This window comes from Peromyscus leucopus, chromosome 14 (assembly GCF_004664715.2).
Source record: "Peromyscus leucopus breed LL Stock chromosome 14, UCI_PerLeu_2.1, whole genome shotgun sequence".
Lineage (NCBI taxonomy): Eukaryota > Metazoa > Chordata > Mammalia > Rodentia > Cricetidae > Peromyscus > Peromyscus leucopus.
The window spans coordinates 975,004-999,720 of NC_051075.1; the positions used below are offsets into that span (position 1 = coordinate 975,004).

The 24,717-nt window shown below is 41.8% G+C and overlaps 2 protein-coding genes across 8 annotated transcripts in view; one reads left to right on the top strand and one right to left on the bottom strand.

Moving 5' to 3' along the window:
• Positions 1-14,710, top strand: part of Cog5 (component of oligomeric golgi complex 5) — a 328,269-nt gene extending 313,559 nt beyond the window's left edge. For all 3 annotated transcript variants that reach the window (XM_028891732.2, XM_028891734.2, XM_028891733.2), the window contains 3 exons: positions 7,828-7,954; positions 8,547-8,626; positions 13,979-14,710. In XM_028891732.2, coding sequence (XP_028747565.1) covers positions 7,828-7,954; positions 8,547-8,626; positions 13,979-14,093 — 322 coding nt within the window. In that variant the 3' untranslated portion in view covers positions 14,094-14,710. The remainder of the gene's footprint in view (positions 1-7,827; positions 7,955-8,546; positions 8,627-13,978) is intronic.
• Positions 14,711-14,875: 165 nt separating this feature from the next.
• Hbp1 (HMG-box transcription factor 1) overlaps positions 14,876-24,717 on the bottom strand; it is a 29,739-nt gene continuing 19,897 nt past the window's right edge. For 2 of the 5 annotated variants that reach the window (XM_028891737.2, XM_028891736.2), the window contains exons 8-11: positions 23,866-24,010; positions 19,843-20,163; positions 17,502-17,643; positions 15,422-15,952 (exon numbers count right to left, since the gene is read on the bottom strand). In XM_028891737.2, coding sequence (XP_028747570.1) covers positions 15,935-15,952; positions 17,502-17,643; positions 19,843-20,163; positions 23,866-24,010 — 626 coding nt within the window. In that variant the 3' untranslated portion in view covers positions 15,422-15,934. Of the gene's footprint in view, positions 15,953-17,492; positions 17,644-19,838; positions 20,164-23,865; positions 24,011-24,717 lie in introns of those variants that run through there. The other 3 variants (XM_028891735.2, XM_037210486.1, XM_028891738.2) reach the window with 3 other exon arrangements.

The window sequence follows — 24,717 nt, forward strand, 5'->3', positions numbered from 1 at the left end:
TGAGCCATCTCTCCAGCCCCACTTTATTTTATTTTTATGACTATCTAGATCCTTTATCTCCTCTCTCCCAAGCCTGTGTACATTTTTATACATATTGTAACCCATTTAGAGGGTTTTTTTCTGTCTGAATTTGTCTTTATAGTGTATCTGTAATCCTTTTTTGACCATTGCTTTAAACTGCTAAATTGTGTGGCTAGGACCAAAGCAGTAGCTTTCGCTGCTGGCTCCGCCTTGTTAGGCTTTTCTGGGTTTTGTTTGTTTTGTTTTTTCAAGACAGGGTTTCTCTGTGTAACAGTACTGGCTGTCCTGGAACTCTCTTTGTAGACCAGGCTGGTTTCAAACTCACTGAGATCCACTCTGTCCCCAAGTGCTGGGGTTAAAGGTGTGCACCACAACTGCCCAGCCCGTTAGGCTTTTCAACATGGCGGAGGTACGTTCACTGCCAACTCTGGGAAGCAGTGGGTTCATGCCGCCACCAAGCAGCTTACAGCACATTGCCCACAAACCTCATTTAAGTGCTGCATAGCAGGACCTCTCGAAAGAGCCATATGTGCCGCTAACAGGAACCAGGAACAATAAACTCTAACAGGAGCCCTTCTGACCTCTGCTTATTATCCTCCTGCACCAATTCTCTTCTGCAGCCCTCATGCCCCTAAATGTCTTCTAGAGAAACTCACTTCCTGCAGGCTTCGGACAGCTATCTGTTCTCTCAGTGGCAGTCCCATGTCCTATGCTGCATCCTGTCCCACAATGGGGTCATGTTTCCTCTCTCTGACTCAATTCTGTGGGAGTTTCTGAGCATTGTACTCAGTGATCTTGCTACCTTCTCAGGCTCTTCACTCAGAATTGGGGAGGGTAGACTTGGTGGCAGATGGCTTGGGAGGGACCAGCATTGATGCAGGATATGGCGACAGGAGCACCAGGACCTCTTGTCCTGCATTTCATGATCAGCCTTAGCAGGCTGTCTGGAAACAGACAGCTGTGCAGCCGTGAGTCATTTCAATGTGACTTTCCCTGACTAGAAATAGACGTTTTTTTCTAAGGGATCTAATACTTGACTAATTAACTCTACCTTCTGGCTAGAATGTGTAACCTTGGAAGTATTGCTGTATTTAAAATAATCTCTAAGAATGACAGTATGGAGTTTCTGCTTTTCATAGCATCTTAATTAATTTTCTTTTGTTTTGTAAAGCACTTTAGTTGGCAATTATTTTTTTAACTTGTTGGTGCTTCAGGTCCCACCAGGAATCAGGGACATAGAGGGCTCAGGCTGTGCTGCCTGGCAGGCAGTAACGTGTGAGTGGTCCCCAGTGCCGTGCAGACTCAGAGCTGCTTTCAGAGCTCTCTAGACAGTTGTCAGTGACCAGTGGAAGACTGGTCTTGTCAGAAAGACAGCTTTTGTGGTTTAAAGCTCCAAAGGGACAGGTGACTGACCCCCAAAACAACTGGTTTTTACCAGGCCTGGTTTATGAGCATCTCACCTACCCTGTCTGTGGGCCAGACGTCCTAGACACAGCTCGCCCTATGCACCTGTGCCTGGATGCTTCCTCCCTGCCTGCCTCCATCCCTCCGTTTCTTCTCATCTTCCATCCTTGCCTGCTTTTTCCCCTTGTATCTTTTGTAGTTTGAATTGAAAATGTCCTGAAGGGTAATTATAAAAAACAAATACTCAAATCATAAAATTAACTTCCTTACTAAGTTTCAGATTTGGCTTTAAATTTTCTGTAGCTGAAGGTAAAACAAAGCCAGCTGCCTAGTTCTCCATATCAGAGTGAAATGAGGCAAATGTATGGAAGCTGAAGAGGAGGTCTGTTCTTAGCACCTAACCCTGCCTGCTTCCTGACAGCGCTGAGACCCTCCTGAGTCTCATTCCCTGAACTCGTATTTGGCTTTAGCTACCTTCCTGTGTGTCTTGGTGTGCTTCTCTTCGGGCTGGGTGATTAGAGAGCATTCTGCTTTCTGTACCTAGAGGCTGGTATCTAACATGGTAAAGTTTGTTTCTGTAAACATTTTCCAGCCCCCTTCCTTTTCCTCTTCCCTCTTGGATTAGATGAATCCTGGTGGCCTTGTTGGTCTGTACTGATTGCATCAGCTTTCTTTATTCCTTCTCATTCTGCTCCTGTAATTTCATGGGTTTTTTCTTTGGTTGGTTGGGTTTTGCTTTTTTTTTTTTTTCCAGATTTCTATTTCAGTTGTATTTGTTAACTTCCCAGTTTAACTCACATTCTCTTCTGACATATAGCCATATGAATTTGAGGTCACTTTTCAGAAAATGCACTAAAATTACTTATGCTTGCCTGTTAACTTTTTAAAATACTGATGAAAGAACACTACAAACATACCACTAGAGAGTCAAAATAGGAACAAAGCTCAAAAACACCAGACAAAAACCAAGGAAGAGTAAAAATGCTCATTTTATCAATCTGTTGTTCCCATCTCCATTGTATAGCCCATAGTGGCCCGCTGGAATTGCAGGCCTGCATTATCACATCCAGCTTTTCCTTTTTCAAATATTTGAATGCCCTCAGTGTCTGAGTTTAAACTCTTCCAATGTTAAATGGAAGACTGATATGGATGGAGTTATTGTCACAAGAGACTAGAACAGAGGTATAAGGCAGGCAAATGGTACCTCTGGGAGCTGCCCATGCACACACTCTGTTAGACCAAAATACCCAGGCTGGCTGGGCTCAGAGGCTGGCCTGGGCCTTGTAGGTCATTCTTACTTTATTGGGTTCTATTTTGTTCCATATTTGCTTGTTCCACTATTTTATCATTAGGACAAGGTGAGAGGTTCAATTAGCTTTTTTTTGTTTTGTTTTGTTTTTCAAGACAGGATTTCTCTGTGTAGCCCTGGCTATCCTGGAACTCACTCTGTAGACCAGGCTGGCCTTGAACTCACAGAGATCTACCTACCACAGCCTCCCAAGTGCTGGGATTAAAGATGTGTGCCACCACTGTCTGGCATAACTTCATGTTTTAAATATTGTCTTTAAAGTCACTGGTTTCTTATGCTTACTCGGGTTTGCTGGTTATATTTGATGGCGTTATTTAGTCCTTGTGTTCTTCATCTGTAGGATTTTTTAAAATTCATTTTCAAAGAGAATAAGAGAGCCAAGTATAACTGGCCATGGTCCAAGAACACAGCTTCAGGTTGCTACAAATACCATCTTCTAACATGCTATTGATTTCACAAAGTTTCTGTAAAGTTATAAATCAAGGCATGATTAAGTGCATTGTTAACACAGGTGTGTGAGTTGAAACAGAGAGGGACTCTTTGTTATGGGCCTCAGAGGATATCTTGACATCTTGACCTTTTGTTGGTGGAGTGAGGAAGCTGTTTGTGAATCTGAAAGGATTGACTTGTGAGTCAGGAGGATGTTAGTTCCCACATGTAGGTAGGTAATAAATGGCTCTTTAGGAGGCTAAAGGTAGCCCAAGACTATCTGCCAGCTTTGACATTCTATCTCTCCACTGTCACAGCCATGCGAGCCAGTCCCTCAACCTTGTAGAATGTTTCACATGTTTGGTGTTATGCCCGGATCACAGGGACCCCCAAAAGGCCACCACGGAGACTGAATCCCGCATGTAAAAGCAAAGAGCCTTTGATTTCAAGCTCCGAGCTTGGTCTCTCTGTCTGTCAGACGCAGCAGTGAGAGCAGAGAGCCCTGAGCTCAGGTGGGGCAGAGTTTTTATCATAGGAGAGGTTGGGGTGAGGAGATTTCCAGGGTCCAGGACCTTGATTGGCTGACAATTGTCTAGGGGTATCTGTAAAACAAAAATAGGACATCTGGCCACCTTATCTAACGGTTGGAATGTTTGGGATGTCAGGTACTTCCTCATCCCTGGGTAGATCCCTGGGTGGTATCAGCTTAGGGCTTTTCCTGGATCTGGGTGTTGCCTGCCAGTCAGCCTGTCACAGAAGCTGTGTCTGGGCCCCTAACCCTGTCATGGCTGCTGTGTGGTCAAGCTGTTTTGGGACCCACCACATTTGGTTTGTTTGTTTTCTAAAATCATCAGTTCACAGTTCCTTTTTTTGGTCGAACAATCACATTTTGTGCACTCAAAAAACAATATTACTTTGTGTCCCAATGTGCTGGAAACTTCCTTCACCCCTAGCCTGAGAGGCTGAGTAGGCAGGAGCACAGTCCCCAGGAGCAGTAAATACTAAACAGTTCACACCACCAACTCTTTCAGCTGTCGTAATCCAGGTCTAAGTTTTTTCAACCTCTGTATCTGGCATACATGTGACATGTAAAAATAGGAATATTACACCTAATGTCAGCATAATCAAAATACGGTCTGGCCTGAGGAGTTGAAGGCAAGAGAAAAGGGTATTTTAAACAGAAATGTGTATTTAAACTGTGTGGATGACATTGCCCTGTCTGTAGTTATTTGTATTTGATAAGATGGTTTAATTGATGTTTGGGTTATTAAAAATGACTTACTACTTTTTGATTATAGATTTCCTTTTTAATCAGTTTGATTTTATAGCTGTAACCTCATGAAGGGTGGATAGTTCTAATAGGAAATGTTGAGTTCTAAAGTATAAATTATAATTCTTGTTTTGGGTAATAATTTGATATGTTCCATTATCTCAGTATTATACCAAATTCAGTTTGAGAGATTTATATTCCAGATGAAATCAGATAACAATATAGCATTCTTTTAATTTCTCTTTTATACAAATTGTCTTTTCCCATGTACAAGTATTTTTGGTGACAGGGCTGAAAAAGAGAGCTCAGACTTATAAGAAGTTAGAATTTCATGCACCTTCTAGGAATAACCAAATATCAGGGCATTATCAGAATGAAAAATAGAACTCCAATAGGAGTCACTATATAATAGTCTGTTTACTTTTTATTGGTAAAATAGAAATATTTTGGGGCTGGAGAGATGGCTCAGAGGTTAAGAGCACTGACTGCTCTTCCAGAGGTCCTGGGTTCAGTTCCCAGCAACGACATGGTGGCTCACAACCATCCGTAATCAGATCTGGTGCCCTCTTCTGGCCTGCAGTCATACATGCTGTATACATAATAAATAAATAAATGTTAAAAAAAAATAGAAATATTTTAAAATTTGAAAGCCTGCCAATTATACTATAGGATAACTTAAATAATGATTTGATCAAGAAACATGGACTTTTTCATGTGTGTACGAATGTGTAGTGGTTTGAATGACAATGACCCACGTAGGTTCATATATTTTTGGACCCCAGTTGGTGGAACTGTTTGGAAGAACCAGAGGGTGTGGCTGTGATGGTAGAGGTCTTTGAGATTTCAAAAGGTCATGCCATTCCAGTTAGCTCTCTCTACCTCACATGTATCTAAGATGTGAGCTCTCAGACACTGCTCCAGGGCCGAGTCTGCCTGCCTGCGGTGGTCATGGACTCCAGCCCCTGAAACTGTGAGCCCCACATAAAATCTGTATCTTATCACAGCAATGAAAAAGTAGCTAAAATAGTGTGTAACTTGTATGTGTGTATGTACATTTTATGCATATGTGTGTGGAGTTCACTGGTTGATGTTGCCTGCCCTCTTCATCTTCAGTTTCTCTCCACATTATCTTTTGAGGTAAGTAAGGTCTTACCCAACCCAGGGCTCACAGATTTGACTAGTCCAGCTTGCCCCAGGGATGCATCACCAGCTTCTGCCTTCCAAGAGTTGGGATAATAGGCATGTACTACCATGCCAGGCGTTTTTCATGTGGTTTGGGGATATGGACTAAAACCATCACACTTGCATGGCAAGCATTTTACTGAATAAGTTAGCATCCTAGGAAACATAGAATTCTTAAGTACATAGAATAAGTTAACCCAGGAAACATAGAATTCTTAAGTACAAAATACCTTGAGGGTTGTTATTAGGGACTAGGTTTGTTTTGTTTTATAATTTGGATTACAATAATTAACCTAAACTTTTGGGTGTCCTGATAAGAGTAAATGAGGTCAGAGTTACTTTAATCTGAGGCTGAAGTCTGTCCCAGAGCTTTCAGAGCCTTTAATCTATTTCGTATAACATTTTAAGTATTAGTACAAGCATAGTAATCAAATTGATTGGACCAAGTTAAAATTCTTTTCCATTTCCTTAGTAAAGGACAGTTTATGGCTTCTTTTGTTGTTGATGTTGTTTGTTTTTCGAGACAAGGTTTCTCTGTATAGCTCTGGCTGTCCTGGAACTTGATCAGTACACAAGGCTGGACCCAAACTCATAGAGAACCCCCCTGTTTCTGCCACCCAAGTACTGGGATTAAAGGCAAGTGCCACCACCGCCCAGCTTGTTTATTGGAGTTTTTAAGAGCTTGAATTTAAAATACAGTTATCCCTAAGTAGAATGCCTTTTGGAATATTTAACATGCCTTTGCTGATTTAAAAATGAAAGTTTTAAAAATCCAAATTATATTTAATAATGAAATAATATTTTTATAAAAGTAGTGAACAAAAACCTTGGATCCTGGTTTGGAGACTCAACGATTAAGAATGTTTATAAATCATCCAAAGGACCTAAATTCAATTTCCAGCACCAACTTCACGTGCCTCACCACTACCCGTAACTCCAGCTCCAAGAACTCTGATGCCCTCTTCTAGATTCCACAGGCACAGGCACCTGCATATGTGTGGCAGGAACCAGAAGCCATCTAGTCATACAGCATTGGCCGTGGGCTATAGCAATTTATATGATATATATGTATATATATGTGTGTGTATATATATATATAGATATGGATATAGTTATAGATATGAATATATATATATATATATATATATATCCTTATCTTTTCCTAATATTTTGTTTCCAACAAGAATCAAGTGTGTGTTGAGCACACTCTCCTGGCTCCTGGAATAAATGTTCATTAGTGAGAGGAAGGGAGGGATTGGCTGTCTCACATAGGCCTGCCTGCCTTCACACATTGGTATAGTTTGGATGGCTGAGGAAAGAGAACAGGATACAGAGCTGTGTTCCATGGCTCATGTCAGTCATCTGAACTGCCAAGAAGTGTGACTGCCGCTGGCACTACCAGGAAAACCTCTACAGCCAGCCATCAAGTCACGAGCTGTGTCCATCAGAACTCAGAGCCAAGGCAGCTGCACATCATTCTTGCCCTGGTTTTGTCACAGAGTGGCCAGGCATTGGTAGTGGAGTCGATTTCCCTTCACACGGCTCTATGAAACTGTGACAGTAAGACTCAGGACTGAAGGGAGCTGGCATAAATTACTGGAATAATCAGCAAAGTAATTACTTTGCATTAAAGACTCAAGTTCTGTTTAGAAAGAATGCATAGAAAACATTGAGTTCGTCGTGTTAGATTATAGCCTAAAGAAGGGTTTTACATAGGATGAAAGGTACAAGCGCCAGTGGAGGTAAGCACCTGCTACTTACACCAACTTAGGCTTCGCTTTGTGCTTCAGTTGATTGTAGCTTGTCCATTAAATGATCCTAGAAGGAGTTTTGCTGCTTTAGTGAAGTAATGTCGGACCCACTGATAAGTGGTAAGTGTCAAAGAGCATGAATTAAGTCAGCCTGCAAGATTATGAGCACGTGTGTCCTGGGCTGAATGGAGGCTTTAAAATGAGGCTTCAGAAACTAACCTAGGGCTGGGTGTAGTGGTGCACACCTTTAATCCCAGCACTCGGGAGGACGAGGCAGGCAAATCTCTGAGGTCCAGCCTGGTTCACTGGCTCCGTGACAGCCAGGTCTACACAGAGAAGCCCTGTCTTGAATCCCCCTCCCCACAAAAAAGATGGAAGAATATTCAAGAAGAGTGATTCTCCTACCAGACTACCCCTTCCAATGCTGAACCACATGAATTAACTTCCTCTTTTCCTTCTAGACCCCTGCTCTTCCAGACAAGTGAACATGTGGCCGACAGTCCAGCAGTGGGGGATGTTATTCCATTCAGCATCATTATTCAGTTTCTGTTCACAAGAGCACCGGCTGAGCTGAAATCCCCCTTCCAGGTAATGAAGTAACGGTAAAACCGTCATGGACTCCTCCCAAGTCAGTTTGTAAACAAGTCTCCTCATGAGTGGGGTCCTGGCTAACCTGCTTTCCTTAGTCTCAGATGGCTCTCTGAAAGTGCAGAGGTGGAAGAAAACTCCAGTGCCCGCAATTGTTTGCTCAGCAGGCAGTCAAATTTACCTCAGGAGTCCAGAGTTAGCCCTCAGAAAGAAAGGTCTCAGCTTACTAAGGTGGACAGGCCTGTAATCTTATCATTTGGGAAGCTGAAGCTGGAGTACTAGCATGCATTCCTTGCTAGCCTGAACTACAGAGTGAGAACCTATCTCAAAAATCATCACCATCATCAGACAAAACAAGCATACAAGTAATTTCTATTCATAAAGCTCTGGTGATGCAGGCTGCTTTTTTTTTTTTTTGCCCATGTCAGTTGGCAGATCTTAAGGTGTTCTGGTAATCAGTTGCATGAAGGCCTGTGCCACCTTCTCAGCTTCCTTTAAGAAGCTCAGGAAGTTTAGAAGGTGAGTTCACCTTGAGAGTCATGGAGAGTCTTGTGCTAAAGAATGTACTTTCTTCTCTGGTGCAACCCTGAAGAGGGCAGAGTGGTCCCACGCACGCTTCTCCCAGTGGCTGGACGATCACCCGTCGGAAAAGGACAGGCTCCTCCTCCTCAGGTAAAGCTGGGTTTTCTAGGAGTGCCGGCCGGCCGGGCTGGGGATGGTAAAAGGAGCAGTGATTGTGTGGGCGCAGACATGCACTGCGTACCTTCAAGTGGCCTTCATTGGCCAGGTACTCGCGTGGTGGTCTCTGGAGTGTACTGGGAGGCATAGGGCTGTCTAGTTCTTCCAGATCTTCACACCCTCCTTTGTGCTTTGCCTGATACAACCCTAGAGCATGAGCTCCAGCTTTAAAACAGCTTCAACTATAAAAGGATTCACTTTGGCTGTGTATTTCATGTGTCATTTTCATGTTCTGCAGTCACTGAAATGGTAGCACTCAGATGTGAGTGAAATTTGAACAGTAACAGTTCTCGGCAGGAAAGGACCGTACACATTCTCTGGTTGTGATCTGTGAATACATTTCTGTGGGCACCTGTGCCCAAGCGTGTGTACATCTCCAGCCATGAGCATGGGGAGGTGCATTTGTGCGTGCAGCTTGAGCATGTTTCTTCCGTCAATACTCCCTTCTCAGCCCTCATTAGAAAACATCACCAGAGACCTCCTCCCCAACCCCATAGCTTTGCCGGAGTAGGCCAGCATGTCCTTTAGTTCAGCTGACTCAGCATACTTGACTGACATGTGAGGCCGAGCTCTTAAGTGGCCCCATCTTCTCTCAGCTTCACCTGTTTCTGCTTTTCTGGTCTCTTCCCCATCCATTCCATCTGCTGAATTGCTTCCTTTTTTCTGTTTCTTAAATGTCATTGTCCACATTTTGTTTCTAGCTTTTTCGTCTCAGTCTATATAGACTTTTCGTTCTCAGTTGAGCTGGTGTAAACGCATGCTTCTTGTAGCCTCTCCCCCGCCTCCCATAAATCCCAGGTATGGGACTCACTTGCATGGGGCCTTAGGCCAGTAAGCTTGCTCTCAGCATCTGCACTCACACACCACAGGAATCGCGGCCCCCAAATGTTTTAAGGTAATCATTCCCTCACACACCTTTCTTTGCTATATGCCCTGTCATGAGAGGTTACCATCATCTAACCAGCCATGCTGGGAAACATCATGAGTCAACTCCTGTCCAGCTCATTCTCTGATTCTAGCTAGCATTGCTCTTTAACCCCTGAAGGTCTGTGGATACATGGCAGGCCAGCTAGCCCATCTGATCCTGCAGGTATGAAGCACGTATGGGAAGGTCGTTCTCAGCTGTGTGCACACGAGAAGGTGCCACCCACTGTCACAGTGGGACCTAGTGCACTTTTCAGATAAAGCACACCGTTGAAGCAGCTGAGGGCCCATCAGCTTCTGAGACTGGCACCAAGCCATGGGTGTGGCATCAGAGCCTCGAGAAACCCGTGTGGGAAAAGGGGCATGAGTCTAGGCTTTTTTTTTTTTTTTTTTTTTTTTTTTTTGGAGCTGAGGATCGAACCCAGGGCCTTGCGCTTGCTAGGCAAGCGTTCTACCACTGAGCTAAATCAGTGGTAGATTTAATAAATCCCCAGCCCCGAGTCTAGGCTTATTTTCCTCACTAGTAAACTGACCCCGAAATGGGAAAGGCTGCTGGGTAAGCTTCCTGTCAGTACCAAGGCCTCATTAAACATGCTTTTGGGAAAGGCTTCAGATGTGGCGAGGGAGTTTGGATCTCCTCTAACTCACTGATTTACCATGTCTCTGACCTTTTTGTCTGAGTCCCAGTCACTCAGCTTCAACATACTTGGTAATAGGAGAGGAGTCAGCAGGATTTTGTCATGTTATGGTCTTGGAATGAGCTCATCCACATGGCTGTCCTGCTATAGGTGATCACAAATCTGTTTTTCTGCTGCTGCTGTTTAAAATGTCCCTCAGCAGTGCTGTTACTAAGTCCATACTTAGCAAGTGAAAGCCATGCTCATAAGAGCCACCTCTCATGTGCAGATCCCAGAACCTTCCTGCCTCGAGCAGGAAGTGCAGCCTGCCTTGGCAAGAAACTGCACTGCCACAGCAGCCTGGCTCTTGACAAGAAAAGGCCTTTGTCTTAGAGGTTATGCTTTCTTATCTGTTACCTCAAAATGGAATTCTGATCCCACCTACCAAAGCATCATTGGATGATTCTCTCCCTGTAGAGCAAGTGTTAGTCTGATGTCAGCATTTCCTTCAGCCTCGGTGGAACCTCATTCTGCTCCTCCCAGTCATCTGTTAGGCTGTTAGAAGTAGGGCAGAGTGCTCAACAGTACAGCACTGCTGCAGAATAGACTGCAGATGGCGAGTTCTCTTCTGCCCTGTTCGTTGCCTTTTGACAAAATCAGGTGTTTTTCTGGAACTTGAATAGATAACAGTGAAGTTGACTTTAAAGTCTGCAATCACTGATCCAGGCCATGTGGAGAATTGGGGGAGGGAGAGCGGCGGTGCTCAGCCACCAGGAAGGTGCTCCAGACATTTGGATCAAAAATTCCCCAGGGTCTGCAGAAATGGTTGGATCTGCCACAAATCTATGTGTCTTAGTAGGAGAGAAGTAATGCATCTTATTGTAGCCCTTTGAGGACACTGAGGTCGAAACCATTTAGACTTTATCAAGCTTATGGCATTTATCTGTTACAGAAAAAAAAAAAAATCTGGTGTCATATGAATCCGTGAACAGGCTGGAACCTTATTTTCCCAGATTGTCTGTTTCTAAAAGTCTTAAAGTGTCAGGTGCCTCCTTGTGCCTATCCCTTCCAGTAGATGCCAGTTCCAGGAACTAAGCGCCTGAGATAGATGTGTAATGAACTGTGAAACGAGGGAAAAGCTGGGTCCTAAATGCCTTTTGGGGTACAGGTACAAGAGATCACTTAGGATTTCAGTACTAATCACAATGAATTTTAATGCCTGACAAATAAATTGCTGTTTATAAAACATCTACTTGGTGTATCATTAACAGTGTACCCTACTAACACAAGCCAGTCCTTCAGTTCTTACTCATTGCCTTTCCTCACTGACGGGAACTTCAGCAATCTTATGTGGTCACAAACAAACCTCTTACATAATGCTTGGCCTGACTTCCAAGAAAGCTAATGTTTTGCTGAAGCAAATGAAGTAATTTAATAAGTGCTTGAAAACCTTGCCCTGATTTTATGTGGGAGGGCAGCTTAATCTGTTTTCTTACTGTAGTTCTGATGGTGTTTTTGATGGGTATCAAGAGAAAAGAAAGCTAACCAAACTCGTTTTGAGTCTCCGTCTATGTGCTGTATGATTTACATAGCCTTCTCCCTTCAAATGCAAAAGACTGCTGTTGCTTTTAAAGTGCATTTTGTGAATAGAGCAGATGCAGTGAGTCCACTCTGTAACATTTATAAGATTTCCCACACTTATTTCTTAGACTGGCAAATATGTATGTGTGTACACATGTGCATGAGCACACCCCAAGCTCTTGGAGGTTACTCTCTATTGTATCTCTCAGCCAGTCTCTAAGGACATTTGTGGGGCACCTGCCTAAATGGGCATGGCAATTGGAAAAGAAACAATTTTCTTCATAGAGAAGTAACTCACTAAGGGTTGGCTCTCATATGCACTGAAACATCTCACAAAATACTGCTAAGAGCATTGACTTCCACTCTAATAGTTAAGAATTGCTTATTAAATGAGACTTGAGGCTGAGCCTAAGACCTGAGTACTATCTTATTAGAGAAGCTCCTTTTTTTGTTTTTGTTTTTGTTTTGAGACAGGCTTTGGCTGTGTAGCTTTGACTGTCCTGGAACTCACTCTGATGACCAGGCAGCCTTCAAACTCAAGAGATTCACCTGCCTCTGCCTCCAGAGTATTGGGATTAAACGGTATGCATCACCACCGCCCAGCTGTTGAGACTCTGGCTTCTTAATGGCCTGCCCATGCTTCTGTAGGGCTAAAGGACTCACTCATACCCTGAACACAGCATGAAGCCAGGAATTTAAGAATGCTGGACACTGTGTAGTCAGGCCTTTATATACATCTATTTGACTCCAGGGTAGCTTTTTGCTACCTGACTTTTTATGCCAAAGGAAAATTTTAAAGCTAAGTCCTAAATGGTAAAGAGCTGTCCAGGGAGAACACAAGAAAGGGCATTTATCCCAAGGATAAGAGGCGATGTGCAGGTATTAAGGAGAACATATCTCTTTTAATTGTGGATATGTGGGATGGCCAACCCCTATCTTGGGAGAGACATCCTATTTCAGAGTGGAAAACTATCGATCTCTTCCCAGACTGGGCAATGGGCTCAGCCAGTAGTGAGTGAAGTATAAAGGAGTGATTTGCAGGTCTTTTTAGTCTACATCAAACTGTTGAGAGCCCAAGAAGCATAAAGTGCTGGGCAGTGGTTTATCACACAGCTGGGTTGTTTGGATGCTATCCTTTTGCAAACAAGGAATAGCTGGTGATATTGGAGAGCCAGTACCAGGGTGTACCCCAGAAATGCCAGCAGCTATATGAAAAGATAGCAAGCATTCAAAATGAAACAAAGTTGGGAAGGGGCAACTGTGGTGGGATGAACTTGAGACCATGGTACTTGACTGCACATAGATGGGAATCAGAGTTTCAGAGCTGGTTCCCTGGGCTCAGAAAGGAAAGACCAAAGGAACAGTGCCAAGCATTTGGTAGATGCCAAGTGTTCCTTCAGATATCCAGAAGGCAGACAGAACCAGAGACAGCCCACAACAGGTGAAGAGGCAAGAACACACCTGACTATTTCCAGAGTTTTGGAACAAACAACAAAGATGTGATAACAGTGGTAATTTATTCCTCTTTATACAGAAGTACAAACCATTCTTTAAGCTTTAATGGCTGGAGATGCACAGGTTTTCCCATGGAGACTGGTTATGGACTTGTGGCCACGCCTACTGCTCTGCTGTGGTTGTGGGAAAATGGCCCTGGGGTAAAGGAACTAGCCCAGGGTGCAAATACCATTTGTCAACTACTGTTCCCAGTGCAATTCAGAAGAACATTGCCAAAGTAACCATCTGGCATCACACAAATCAGTGCCTAAGTTCAGACTCCTTGTCACCTCTCTGCCATGGGCACACACAAAGACTGGGAGCTCTAAAATGCTGTAGTTACTGTGTGTGCCCATGGGCCCTCCTGAGCATGTGTACAAGGTGCTTTCTCCCCTAGCTGAACTCCATGAACAAGCACCAGCTATACCCACATACTCTCTCACATGCCTTCAGGATGGACACAGGGAACAGCATATACTGAAAAGTGAAAGACTGACTTGGCCATAGCTGAATCACCCAGCTGGCCTAACTACTGTAACTCCAATGCATTTTTGAAGTACCAGTCGGTGGCTCTGGGCAGAGCAATTCCAGAAATGGGACAGACATGTTATTTTCATATTGGTGCTACTGAAACTTGGATTTATGTGACATTTTTCCTTTGCATTTTCAGGGGAGCCTTGGAAGCTTATGTTCAATCAGTGAGAAGCAGAGAAGGCAAAGAATTTGCACCAGTTTATCCCATTATGGTCCAGCTGCTTCAAAAGGCTATGTCTACTCTTCAGTGACATGCAGGCTCCACACACAAACCCATCTAAACATGGCAACTAGCAGCTAAAGATAATTGATTTTCTGTATTTCCTATTGATCTTTCCTTGTTACCTCCAGTACTTCTAACTTTACAATGTCAAAATAGATCATAAACTTTAAATTGCATACACCTGATTTTTTTCCCCCTAAAGATACCCATTTTTTTCTTTTTTAGATTTATGAACAAGGAAAATTATTAATTAGGTGGGTTTTGTTTGTTTGTTTGTTTTTGTTTTTGTGCCATCATGCTGTTGATTCCCTGCACTTGCATTGCTCCTAAAGGGACAAGCTCACTCACCCTGCTTTCCCCAACCACGTGGTTTTCAAATCTCACTCTAGAATCAATACTGGGGAGTCCCTGAGTGCACACCTGACAGAAGACTATCCTGAAAGTGATACTGATGTGAAGTCAAGACAAGTGATTGGCAGAACCAAGCTGAGACAGATGCACACTCAGTGTTCTTATGACATGTTGCTACATCTTTAAATGAAGCCAGGGTTTCCTTTATACTTTGTCATTTTATTAAAAAGTCACTTGGGCTTTGGAACAAAGACGAGTTAAAAAATAAAAATTTCTACAAAGGCTCTCTATAAATATAAGTCCTTATTTTTCTATTGTCTTTACTCCATTAACATTCTTTAATTTTTAAAATCCTACCAGGAACTTAATTATAACACCAGAATGCATTTTATCAAGAATGTTTTCCATCTGCTGGTCCAATTGTTCTGATAGTTATACATAAACTCAGTCAATCAGAAATCAGAATTTTTTCTTTCATTTTATTTCAAATAATATACAAGAATATAGTGTGCAAAATTGAGGGGCAACATGTTGAAGAAGTGTAATGAACTGAAATCAATTTTACAGCTGTGATTCCTAACCAAAAATACCACTTGGTAAGTAACATGAGAAGCCATGATTGTAGCTCAGAGCAGCAGCAACTGTCCTGCCACAGCCCTTGCGCTAGTTTAGAAGCTGAGGGAAGTAAAGTGCAAGGGTCGCACTTCAGTAAGTGCAAAGTCTGCCCCACCATAGAGAACGGTGACAAACAGATGTCCATGTGTGGCTGAGGAGAGAGAACATGTTAAAATACAATGGTGTCGACTGTCAACAGCACCATTACAGTGACTATCCCAATGCTATTAACCAACTGCACCAACTCGGTCAGGTTTGGCCCCCACTGGAAATCATGGAGGAGTGCTGCCCCCTGGTGCATCCACTCAGCACATGCCCGTGGTATCTGAAGCAGGTGGCTCTTTTAGCTAGGACAATGACACCATCTACCTGCCATGTTATATTGTCTCTTGGCACTGGCCAGACTAGAAGCGACTGTGTTTGGCACAGATGCTGGGCCATGTGATGGCTACTCATGAAAAGGCCAGCTTCTGCTTCATTCCTGATATCGTGGGTACAATACAGATTAATAAGCAGTAAGGAGCTGATGTATAAAACAGCAGTTACATATTTTTTTAATTCCCCTTCGTACAATTTAAAATAAAACATGTATACACATCTTTCTTTCTACTGTACTTTAGCACCACAGGATATCAATTTTCAAGCCTATATTACCTGATAGACATATATGAAGTTTGGAAGGAAAATAAGGCAATTTGGTTTACAATGTTGATAGTTGTAGCTTACTTAATGCTCTAATGGAGAAAGCAAATCCTCACTCATTAAATCATTTCAGGACTCAATGCTATCAGTATCTTATGGTCACTCAAATTCAGGACAATCAGTGAGACCAAGGTCTTCCAGGCTTTTCCATCCAGAGTCAGTACTTAGGCAGGTACAGATTTAAAAATGCAAGCATCAGGTTCAATGTTGTTGAGAGCCCTGTGGAAATAAAACAGTGCATGCTTACAAAACAACGAATGTTAACCCTGTAGGGTAAGCTCAGATTTACGGTAAAGATTCAAGTTTCCTCATGGCTCATGTATCTGAAAAATTTATACAAATTTTGAGAGCAGCATGCACAAAAAAGTGAAAACAGATCATGTCCCATCTGAAGTTCCAAAACAATAGAGAATTTGCAGGAAGCGGATATGTGACTCAGCTGGTAGAGGCCTTCCCTACCAAGCACAAAGCCTTGGGTTCAAAGCCCAGCACTACATTACATAAGCCTGTGCATCCAAAGCAGAAGGCGGTAGACCAACACTTGAGCTTGTCCTGTGACTTCACTGTGCATGGCTGCACTCACACAAACATGCACACACACAACCTGGGTGTGTGTTGTACACCTGTAATCCCTCAAGGGGTTAGAAGCAGGGCGATTACAAATTGCAGATCATTCTTGGGTACAAAAGCAAGTTTGAGGCCAGCCCAGGCTACATGAACCCCCCCTCTATCACACACACACACACCCCAAAAAAGCACAAAGCAAACTTCTACATTACAGTTCAACTACTTTTGTCAGCTGACTACTTTAGAGTACATCTTTGAGCCGTTTACCCTACAAGTGAGCAGGACTAGATCATCACACCTTCACCAAGCCTCTTCTGTTAACTACTCACATCATCTCCTCACTAAAACATGAGCTCATTCTATTCTATCATATGTACTTTTTTGGTAAATAACCTAAAAACCGAACATAAAGGATGCCAATCAGCAGTTCTACTAATGGAGTCTATCAACCACGATAGTACCGTGAAACTTATTTTCCACCATGCTTATTCCTTCAGATTTCTAATCTAGCAGTTTTTGTCAATGGCAGAAATCTGTATGGATGTTACTACTTAATGAATGAATCTGAGGGAAGACACCAAGAACTAGAGAAATTTTCTACTGTAATGTTTTTAATCGAGTTAATAGTCCTCGGTTTTTAATTGTTTATTTATTTTTGATTTTTGAGACAGGGCTCATAGAGACCGACCTGCCTCTGCCTCCTTGAGTACTGGGATTAAAGGAGTGTGCTACCACTGCCTAACCTGGTGTCCATCTTTTTTTGTTTGTTTGTTTTTTGAGATAGGGTTTCTCTGTTTAGTTTTGGTGCCTGTCCTGGATCTCACTCTGTAGTCCAGGCTGGCCTCGAACTCACAGAGATCCGCCTTTGCCTCCCGAGTGCTGGGATTAAAGGCATGTGCCACCACTGCCCAGCTTGGTGTCCATCTTTTAACCAAATTGGAAATACTATATTCCAAAACTATCTTCCACCTCAGCACTTAGGACATTCTTAAGCTGGCTTGAGAGATTTCTGCTTGCCATAAGTGGTTCTTGATGATGATAAAAAAAGGGGAAAAGGCAGACTTTGCTGCTATGTTCTGCAAACATTACTAGGTTTGCAGTATAATAATGGTGAGGTATCTTTAAAGGCTCTGACGTGTCAACACGCACACAGGCATACAGGGCCACACAGCACCATGTAAAAGTACTATTGCTAACATACTGAATTGGTTCTTTTCCTTTTCCAACAGTCAGGATTTAAACGCTTCTGTTCTTCAGCCAAAGCCTTTGCTTCTAATGTGTACATCCTCCTTTCCTCGTTTTTCATTTTTTTCCACCTGTCACCAAGGATCACACTAATGGCTCTGCAAAATAAATACTAACATGTTAATTTTTCATAGATGTGTACCAACTGCTGTTACTTCAGCCCAAAATGCCAAAACCACAGAGAAGGACAATCACAGTCATTTCAGCAAAGCCTGTCACATTTATCAGAATCTTGGGTGTATAGTCCCAGTATTAATATTTGTTCCAATATATTCAAAATGGCTAAAAACTGGATATTTCCCAAGAAAAGTTCAGTATCGGCAGCATAAGACAGTCAACTTGTATTAAGAACTTATTTTGTGCGCGTAGCTACTCAAACTATTATGGTTATGATAAAAGCTTTTTCTCCACACAAATGCAAGTCAAGTGAGAAAGACTTCTTTGCCTCAGTTTATGTCTAATGATAAAAAGTACACTAGATCAGATCTGTACTTAGCACATGAGACACTGGAGTAAATTCAAAAAAGAAGAGGGAGCCAAGCTGACATTTTCCTAGTTTTTCCTAGTCATTCTGATACTAAAGCTATTAAAGTAATCTCACCCAGAATATACAGCTATCATCACTTCCTTCTATGAATAACCTTTAACCGTTTCATGGCACTCAAACAAGAGAATCCCGGGGGTAACTGCAGTCTGTAAACAATCTTTGTACTAAGATGTTTCAGGAGGATGGTAAGCATAGGAACCTCCTACTGAAATACACGGCAGGTTTGTCTTGTCAAATTGAGTGTGTGAGAGCCACCGAGCATGCTTTATTTTATTTAAAACCGACATATGAAATTGGCACATACCCGTCTCTGTCTCCCAAAGTTAGGATGTTCTGGGGTGTTAGTTTCCCCTTAAGTTAAAACATGATGGGTAGTGTGACGCACACAGTGCTCAACACCAGAATCCCTCCTTTCACAAGTTCACAATTTTTCAGCCCGATTAATGTTTATACCAACTGGCTAAGTATCTCTCTAACTATTTATTTTAGTCTACATTCTGCCCCTAAGAAAGAACGTCTTTATTCACGGAATAAAGATCTACCTCTATAGAAGAAGAAAAAAATCCAAAATATTTTTTTTCAGTCATCCTTTCGTGTTAGATGACTACTGATCTATCAATCACCATACTGAAATGCAAAGCAAAGCAAGAGTTATGAGCCATATGGGAGATATCTTTAATAAGGAGAACCTAAAATAGAAAAAAAAAAATGAAAATAGACATCTACTCTTAGGCAAGTCCTTTCCTCCAGAATTAAAAGAACTATCAGCACTCGGCTGTTAGGCTTGTTAATACAGTACAAGGACACAGGTACTCTTTCTAATAAGCAAGTAGGAGCCAGGTGTAAAAAGAGCAACACACCCTGCACTTGTCAGGAAGACTCCTGCATGGCCATCACAGAAAAGGGGAGAGGGAGGTGGGCTAAGGTATTCTGAAAATGCTTTTCAAATTTAGAAGTATGTTTTCTGCTAAACTATTACATCCTCCTGACCAGAGACTATTTCCAACATGAATTTTTTAAAAAAATCATAGTCTCACTATTTAAGCCCTGGCTGCCCTCAATTCCAATTCTAAAGAAATAACCCAGTACTAGGACAAGGCCATTTTGTACAAACACATCAAGTCCGATGCAGTTGGAGTGTAAAGCGTCTTTCTAAAATGTAGGCAGTGTTTACAGTTAAGTGCATTGAGACATTACAATCTGAATTAAAGCTATAGTCTTTTGATTTATGGTCCCAAAGACAAAGGAAGTAATAATTGACTCTCAGAGAAATAGGAAGATTGCAAGAGGTACCTTTAGCATGTGAGTGCGAGACTGAGCTGGATGGATAGCATAATGCTGAGGCAGGTGAGGCAAGAGCAGACAGGACTCAAGTTCCATTGGCTGAGTTTTGACAAATCTCAGAGCTTGTTTATATAAACCGTTAATGCTTCATTTCCCACAGTGAGACTCGGGTTATAGAAAACTTTCCAAATCTGACACAAGGAAGTACTATACTAGTCATCAACCATCAGTTGTTAGAACTGTTCATGTTCTAACAGGTACATTAAACTTACTGTTACTGTCAAAGGGAGACCCTTCTCAGGAAGGTAGTCTGTAAAACCTATGTATTATAAAAAACAATGTATCTAAAGCCAACCTAAGAAAATGGAAAGAAGTCAACAAGAGCTCTTGAGTTTATTTTCGCTGCCTCAGTTACTGTTAACTGCACTGACATGTCAGTAATTGTACTTACATTATTACTATTTACCTGTTATCTTTCCCTGGATACATCTGAGTATATTCAACTCTGTATTTTTTGGCAAAAAGCATGAAGGCATTCATTGGTCTTTTGCACTTATTAGGAGAAGTGGCACTCACAGTCCCTGAGCTGTGGCTTTTGACAGCTTTAGCATACAGAGAATCAGAGGAGAGCTGTGATGGCCCAGGTGAACCACAGCTTTTACTGAATTCAGAGCCGGCAAATTCTTGAGCGCTACCAGGTCCTCCACAAGACAAAGATGCACGGCGCTGGCGAGCCATACTACTCAAAACATAAACTGCAGAAGAGTCCATAGGTGTGAAGTCATAGCTAGAAAATGAACAAAAACACAGTTCAAATTAGACAGTATACAGAACTAGACCACAAATTTTAAAAACCTACCATGTGAAAATTTCACTGTACTACTTTACTGGCACAACTTCTGCCACTGATGCTTATAAGGAAAGTCTCATGGATGCAATTGAAAACTTTTAAAAGCCAACCTCTAAAGCCCCAGGAAAGTTATAACCAGCATGTCCTTCACAGAAGGTAACTCCTCCAGACCCCATACCTGTCCTTTTATATTCTTCTAGATTATTTTTAACAAATGAATTTGTTAATAATGAATTTGATAATCTCATTTCTTGCCTAGAAGATTCTGGACCTAGGAAACTAAACTGGAGTGGGCAGCATGCCAGGCCTGAGAGCTAACTACCTTGAAAGACAAAAGCCAGTTTAAGAAGGGGAGCCATTCAGCCCAGAACTCAGCATTTAGAAGGCTGTGTGGAGGCAAGCCTGAGCAACACCACGGGCTCAAGGCCAACCTGGGCTGAGACCCTGTCTCCAAAAAGCTATTAAATGTGGCTGACTTAAAATACAATGCAATTTGAGAATTTGTATAGGTAGAAAAAGTTCTAACATATACCGGTCCACCTATATATTACTAGTATCTTAAACTATCATCAGTAAAGAACACAATTTGTTATGTAAATTCAATCTGCATAACCACCCAAACTATCCACAGTCTCAGTCTTCAACAAGCCTGGGAGTAGTGGAGTCCACTGCCCCCTTTCATATGAAGAAAGAGGCTAGCCAAAAGATACGAAGTGTAATTTACCCTAGGACAGTGCTAGGATGCAAAGCCCAGACTTCCTCATCCACATTCCAGTACCTTCATACTACCAATGGCCAAATTCAAGAGTAATCAAGCAATCACCATATTAATTAAAATATTAGATGAAAATCAGAGCTAATGTAGACCACAGCCTAAAGATGGACCCCAAAAGGACCCTCAAACTCTGTGAACTCTTTCTGACAGCACAAAACCTTTTATTTGGCTTTTATTTTGAGCTTTCTCTAAAAGAGAAATTCTGGGTACTACATCAAAGTAGAAATAATGTCAAACAGGAGATCAGAAAATCTAAACACAGGAAAGTGCTAAATGAGCAAAGCTAGAACTGTCCTTAAGGCTTTGTAAAACATCTGAAGCCCCTACCAAATAAAGTTTAGAAAACTACCAAACATAGCCACTGTGTAAGAATGTGATGCATAACTGTTCACCTTTACTGAAGAAATTATCATTTAAAGTCCCAATAGAGTAAGCTAGTTACTAAAATTTGAAAACACCACCATCTAGTGGCAGAAATCTGTCATCTACTTTCTTTGTGGATACAACTTAAGTGGGTTTCACTATTCAGTAACAGCCAGGATTTTGACAGCTAACGCAATGGCAGTATCTTCTTCGATAGCTTAGTTTTACTACCCCCCCCCCCCATTTTGTAAGTAAGCATCTGTTCCTACCACGGAAACACCTTTTATCTTGGTACGTGTTATTCTTCAAACACCTTCATGTTTCATTACTCTCTTCTTTTAAAGGTTTATTTTATTACTTTTAACTGTGTGCAGATGCCTATGGGGGCCAGAGGCAATCTGGGGCTGAAGTTACAGACAGTTGTGAGCCACCTGATGTGGGTACTTGGAACAGAACTTGGGTCCTCTGGAAGTGCTCTTAGCCACTGAGCCACCTCTCCACCCCTCAGTCATTACTCTTAAAGGCAAACACTACAATAATGTAGAGCCTATTAATCAAGCTCATTTAGTCTTTTCTAATTAATAAGTATTTAAATTACTATCTTTGTTTTATGGTTTAAAAAAAAACCACTACAGCAAAGTTAATGAACTTGACCTAAGCTTCCACAACTGGCTTAGTGAAGTATCAGGATGTGAAGGCAGGCGGTCCAGCTCTGGAGTCATGCTTCTACCAGACCCAAGGCCTGTCAGCACGAGCACACTCCATACCTATCAACCCACTTCCTTCAGAAGACTGGAAGCAAAGAGGCAATATCAACAGTATTTAAAGTGCACTCTAAATTAATTATAGAGTATGTGATGACACATAATGTTAACAGCGTTCAAATCTCGCCTCTGCCACTTACTAGTAATGTGACCTTGGGAAAATTAACTATCTACTGTAGCAGAGGAAGAACTGCTGTCACATTACAGTCACTCAACAGTAGATGGGACTAATGGCTAAGGTCCTCCAGATGGACTCAACTGTCCCACTAAGGAACGGCAACACTAAGAGTGAGAAATGAAAACTTGCTATCTTAGAAAAACAAGACTTGGGCAGCTAAATTTCCCTTTTTTGCTTTAAAAAAATTAAGTTTTATACCATGCAATGCCTGGTGTATTAAAAATGAACCTAAGTTATGAAGCATAAAACTAAGCAGTGAACTCCTAATCTACAGGGATTCTAACACCACTAACACAGCACATTTGTTACACCAGAGAATCACCTTTAGGTTTTAATAACATAACAGTGGGGTTTTATTGTAAAACACACTATTGGCCTGTTTACTGTACTTTCAAAAAATCTATCCACAGCACTGGTACTTAACTGGCATCTAGAACTTGAATTTCATTCCAACAACTTGGAAGAGAACGTACCGGGCCCTGAACTATGAGCACTGGTATTTAGAAACTGGAATTTTGGTACATGTCAAGAAGAGAATCTTATTGGGCCAGGATCTCAATAAAAACCCTATGTCTTGAAAGTCTAACAAACTTCTCTGGCAGAAACATCTCTTATGTTTGTACTACTCATTCCTGGAAGCCGAGCCTGGCTTTTTACCTTAGCTGGGAGGTTCCCTCTCCTGACTGTGCTCTGGATCCTTTTGCATGAACACAAGCGCATTTGTGTCTCAGGAGTCTTCCTAGTACATCACTGAATGTAGGGCAGTCCTAGGGAACACCTGACACCAGTATTTAATAAAACCTAAGTTTATTAGGGGCACTATAACTATAACTATATATATGTGTGTATATATATATGTATATATATGTATATATATTTCTCAGATTAATTTCTACTTTAAAATTATTCCTTTTTGTTTTTTTGAGACAGGGTTTCTATGTGTAACCACTCTGGCTGGCCTGGAACTCAATCTGTAGACCAGGCTGGCCTGGAACTCACAGAGATCTGCCTACCTCTGCCTCACAAGTGCTGGGATTAAAGGTGTGTGCCACTACCACCCAGCTAAAAGTTATTTCCTAAATTGATCCAATTCATTAAATGTGTAGTTAAGGTTCATTCATCTTCTGATAAGAATTCCACTGTTTGTTTATATCACAATTAGCAATACTGACACAGCCTTTTTGCTGCTGTGAACAATTCAGTTACAAAGTCATTGACATGACTTTATACTCATCTACAAGAATTGACTTCTTGAGTATGGAAAAGTCTTTCCCAACTGTTCTCTAGCTATTCTGTAAGGTGGTATCCCTCACTTGAACCCAGGGCTCCCAAGCTGACTAGCTAACCAGCTGTCCCCAGTGCTAGAATTATAGGTAGGCCACTCTCCCCCAGCAGTTAAAGGGCTCTGGGGATGGACATGCCTGTGCAGCAAGTGGTTTTGACTGTTGAGCCTTTCCCCCAGCCCTTTTTAAATTCTTAAAACCTTTAAAACTTAGCTTCAATTTTGACTCAGCAATCACTAGAGAATAAACTTTAACATGAAATAAAAGCACTATTACCTTTTAAATGTATCAAAAACACCTGAATCATCAAAATTAATGGCATCAGGGTGTCCAGGAGGTAGACATACGTCACCAATATGAATTTCACAACATGGAATGCCATGCTGTACCACAGTCAAGCTTGGATAAAATGATGACCAACCTAAAGTTAAACAATAGGTAAAGAGTGAGGAATGACAAAAAGCACCCTAATTAGAACACGTTAGAAAGAACAGGTACTACTAAGTCTGACGCGTCGAGTGTGATTTTAAAATAATAAATCACTAGATTAAGTATTTTGTTTCAGCTATGTAAAAGCCCCCAAAACTAGTTTGAGCCACTGTTTTATTTATAAATCTCTATCAGTCAGCACTTCTATCCATCTGCAAAGAGAGTTAAGGGATAAATAGTGAAACTATGTAGTTGCCTATGAATTACTAAATTATGCTTAACATGACACTTCTGTAGTAAAGCCCTAAAGATTGCTGGGCAGCGGTGGTGCACGCCTTTAATTCCAGCACTCGGGAGGCAGAGGCAGGTGGATCTCTGTGAGTTCAAGGCCAGCCTGGTCTACAAAGCAAGTCCTAGGACATCTAGAACTGTTACACACAGAAACCCTATCTCGAAAAATCAAGAGGCAAAAAGAAAAGCTATAAAGACTAACTCTCGCTACAGCCTACTTGATAACTACAAACAAAAGCATGACTACTGAGGATGCCACTCCCCACATTATACCAAACTAAGAGCTTTCAGTATGAATGAAATTTCTCATATACACAGGGACATTTTATCTGATTATGACCAAGACGCTTAGACATTATTAAACATAATTAGAAACATTTCCTTTGTAGTTTTGTTTGGTTTGAAATC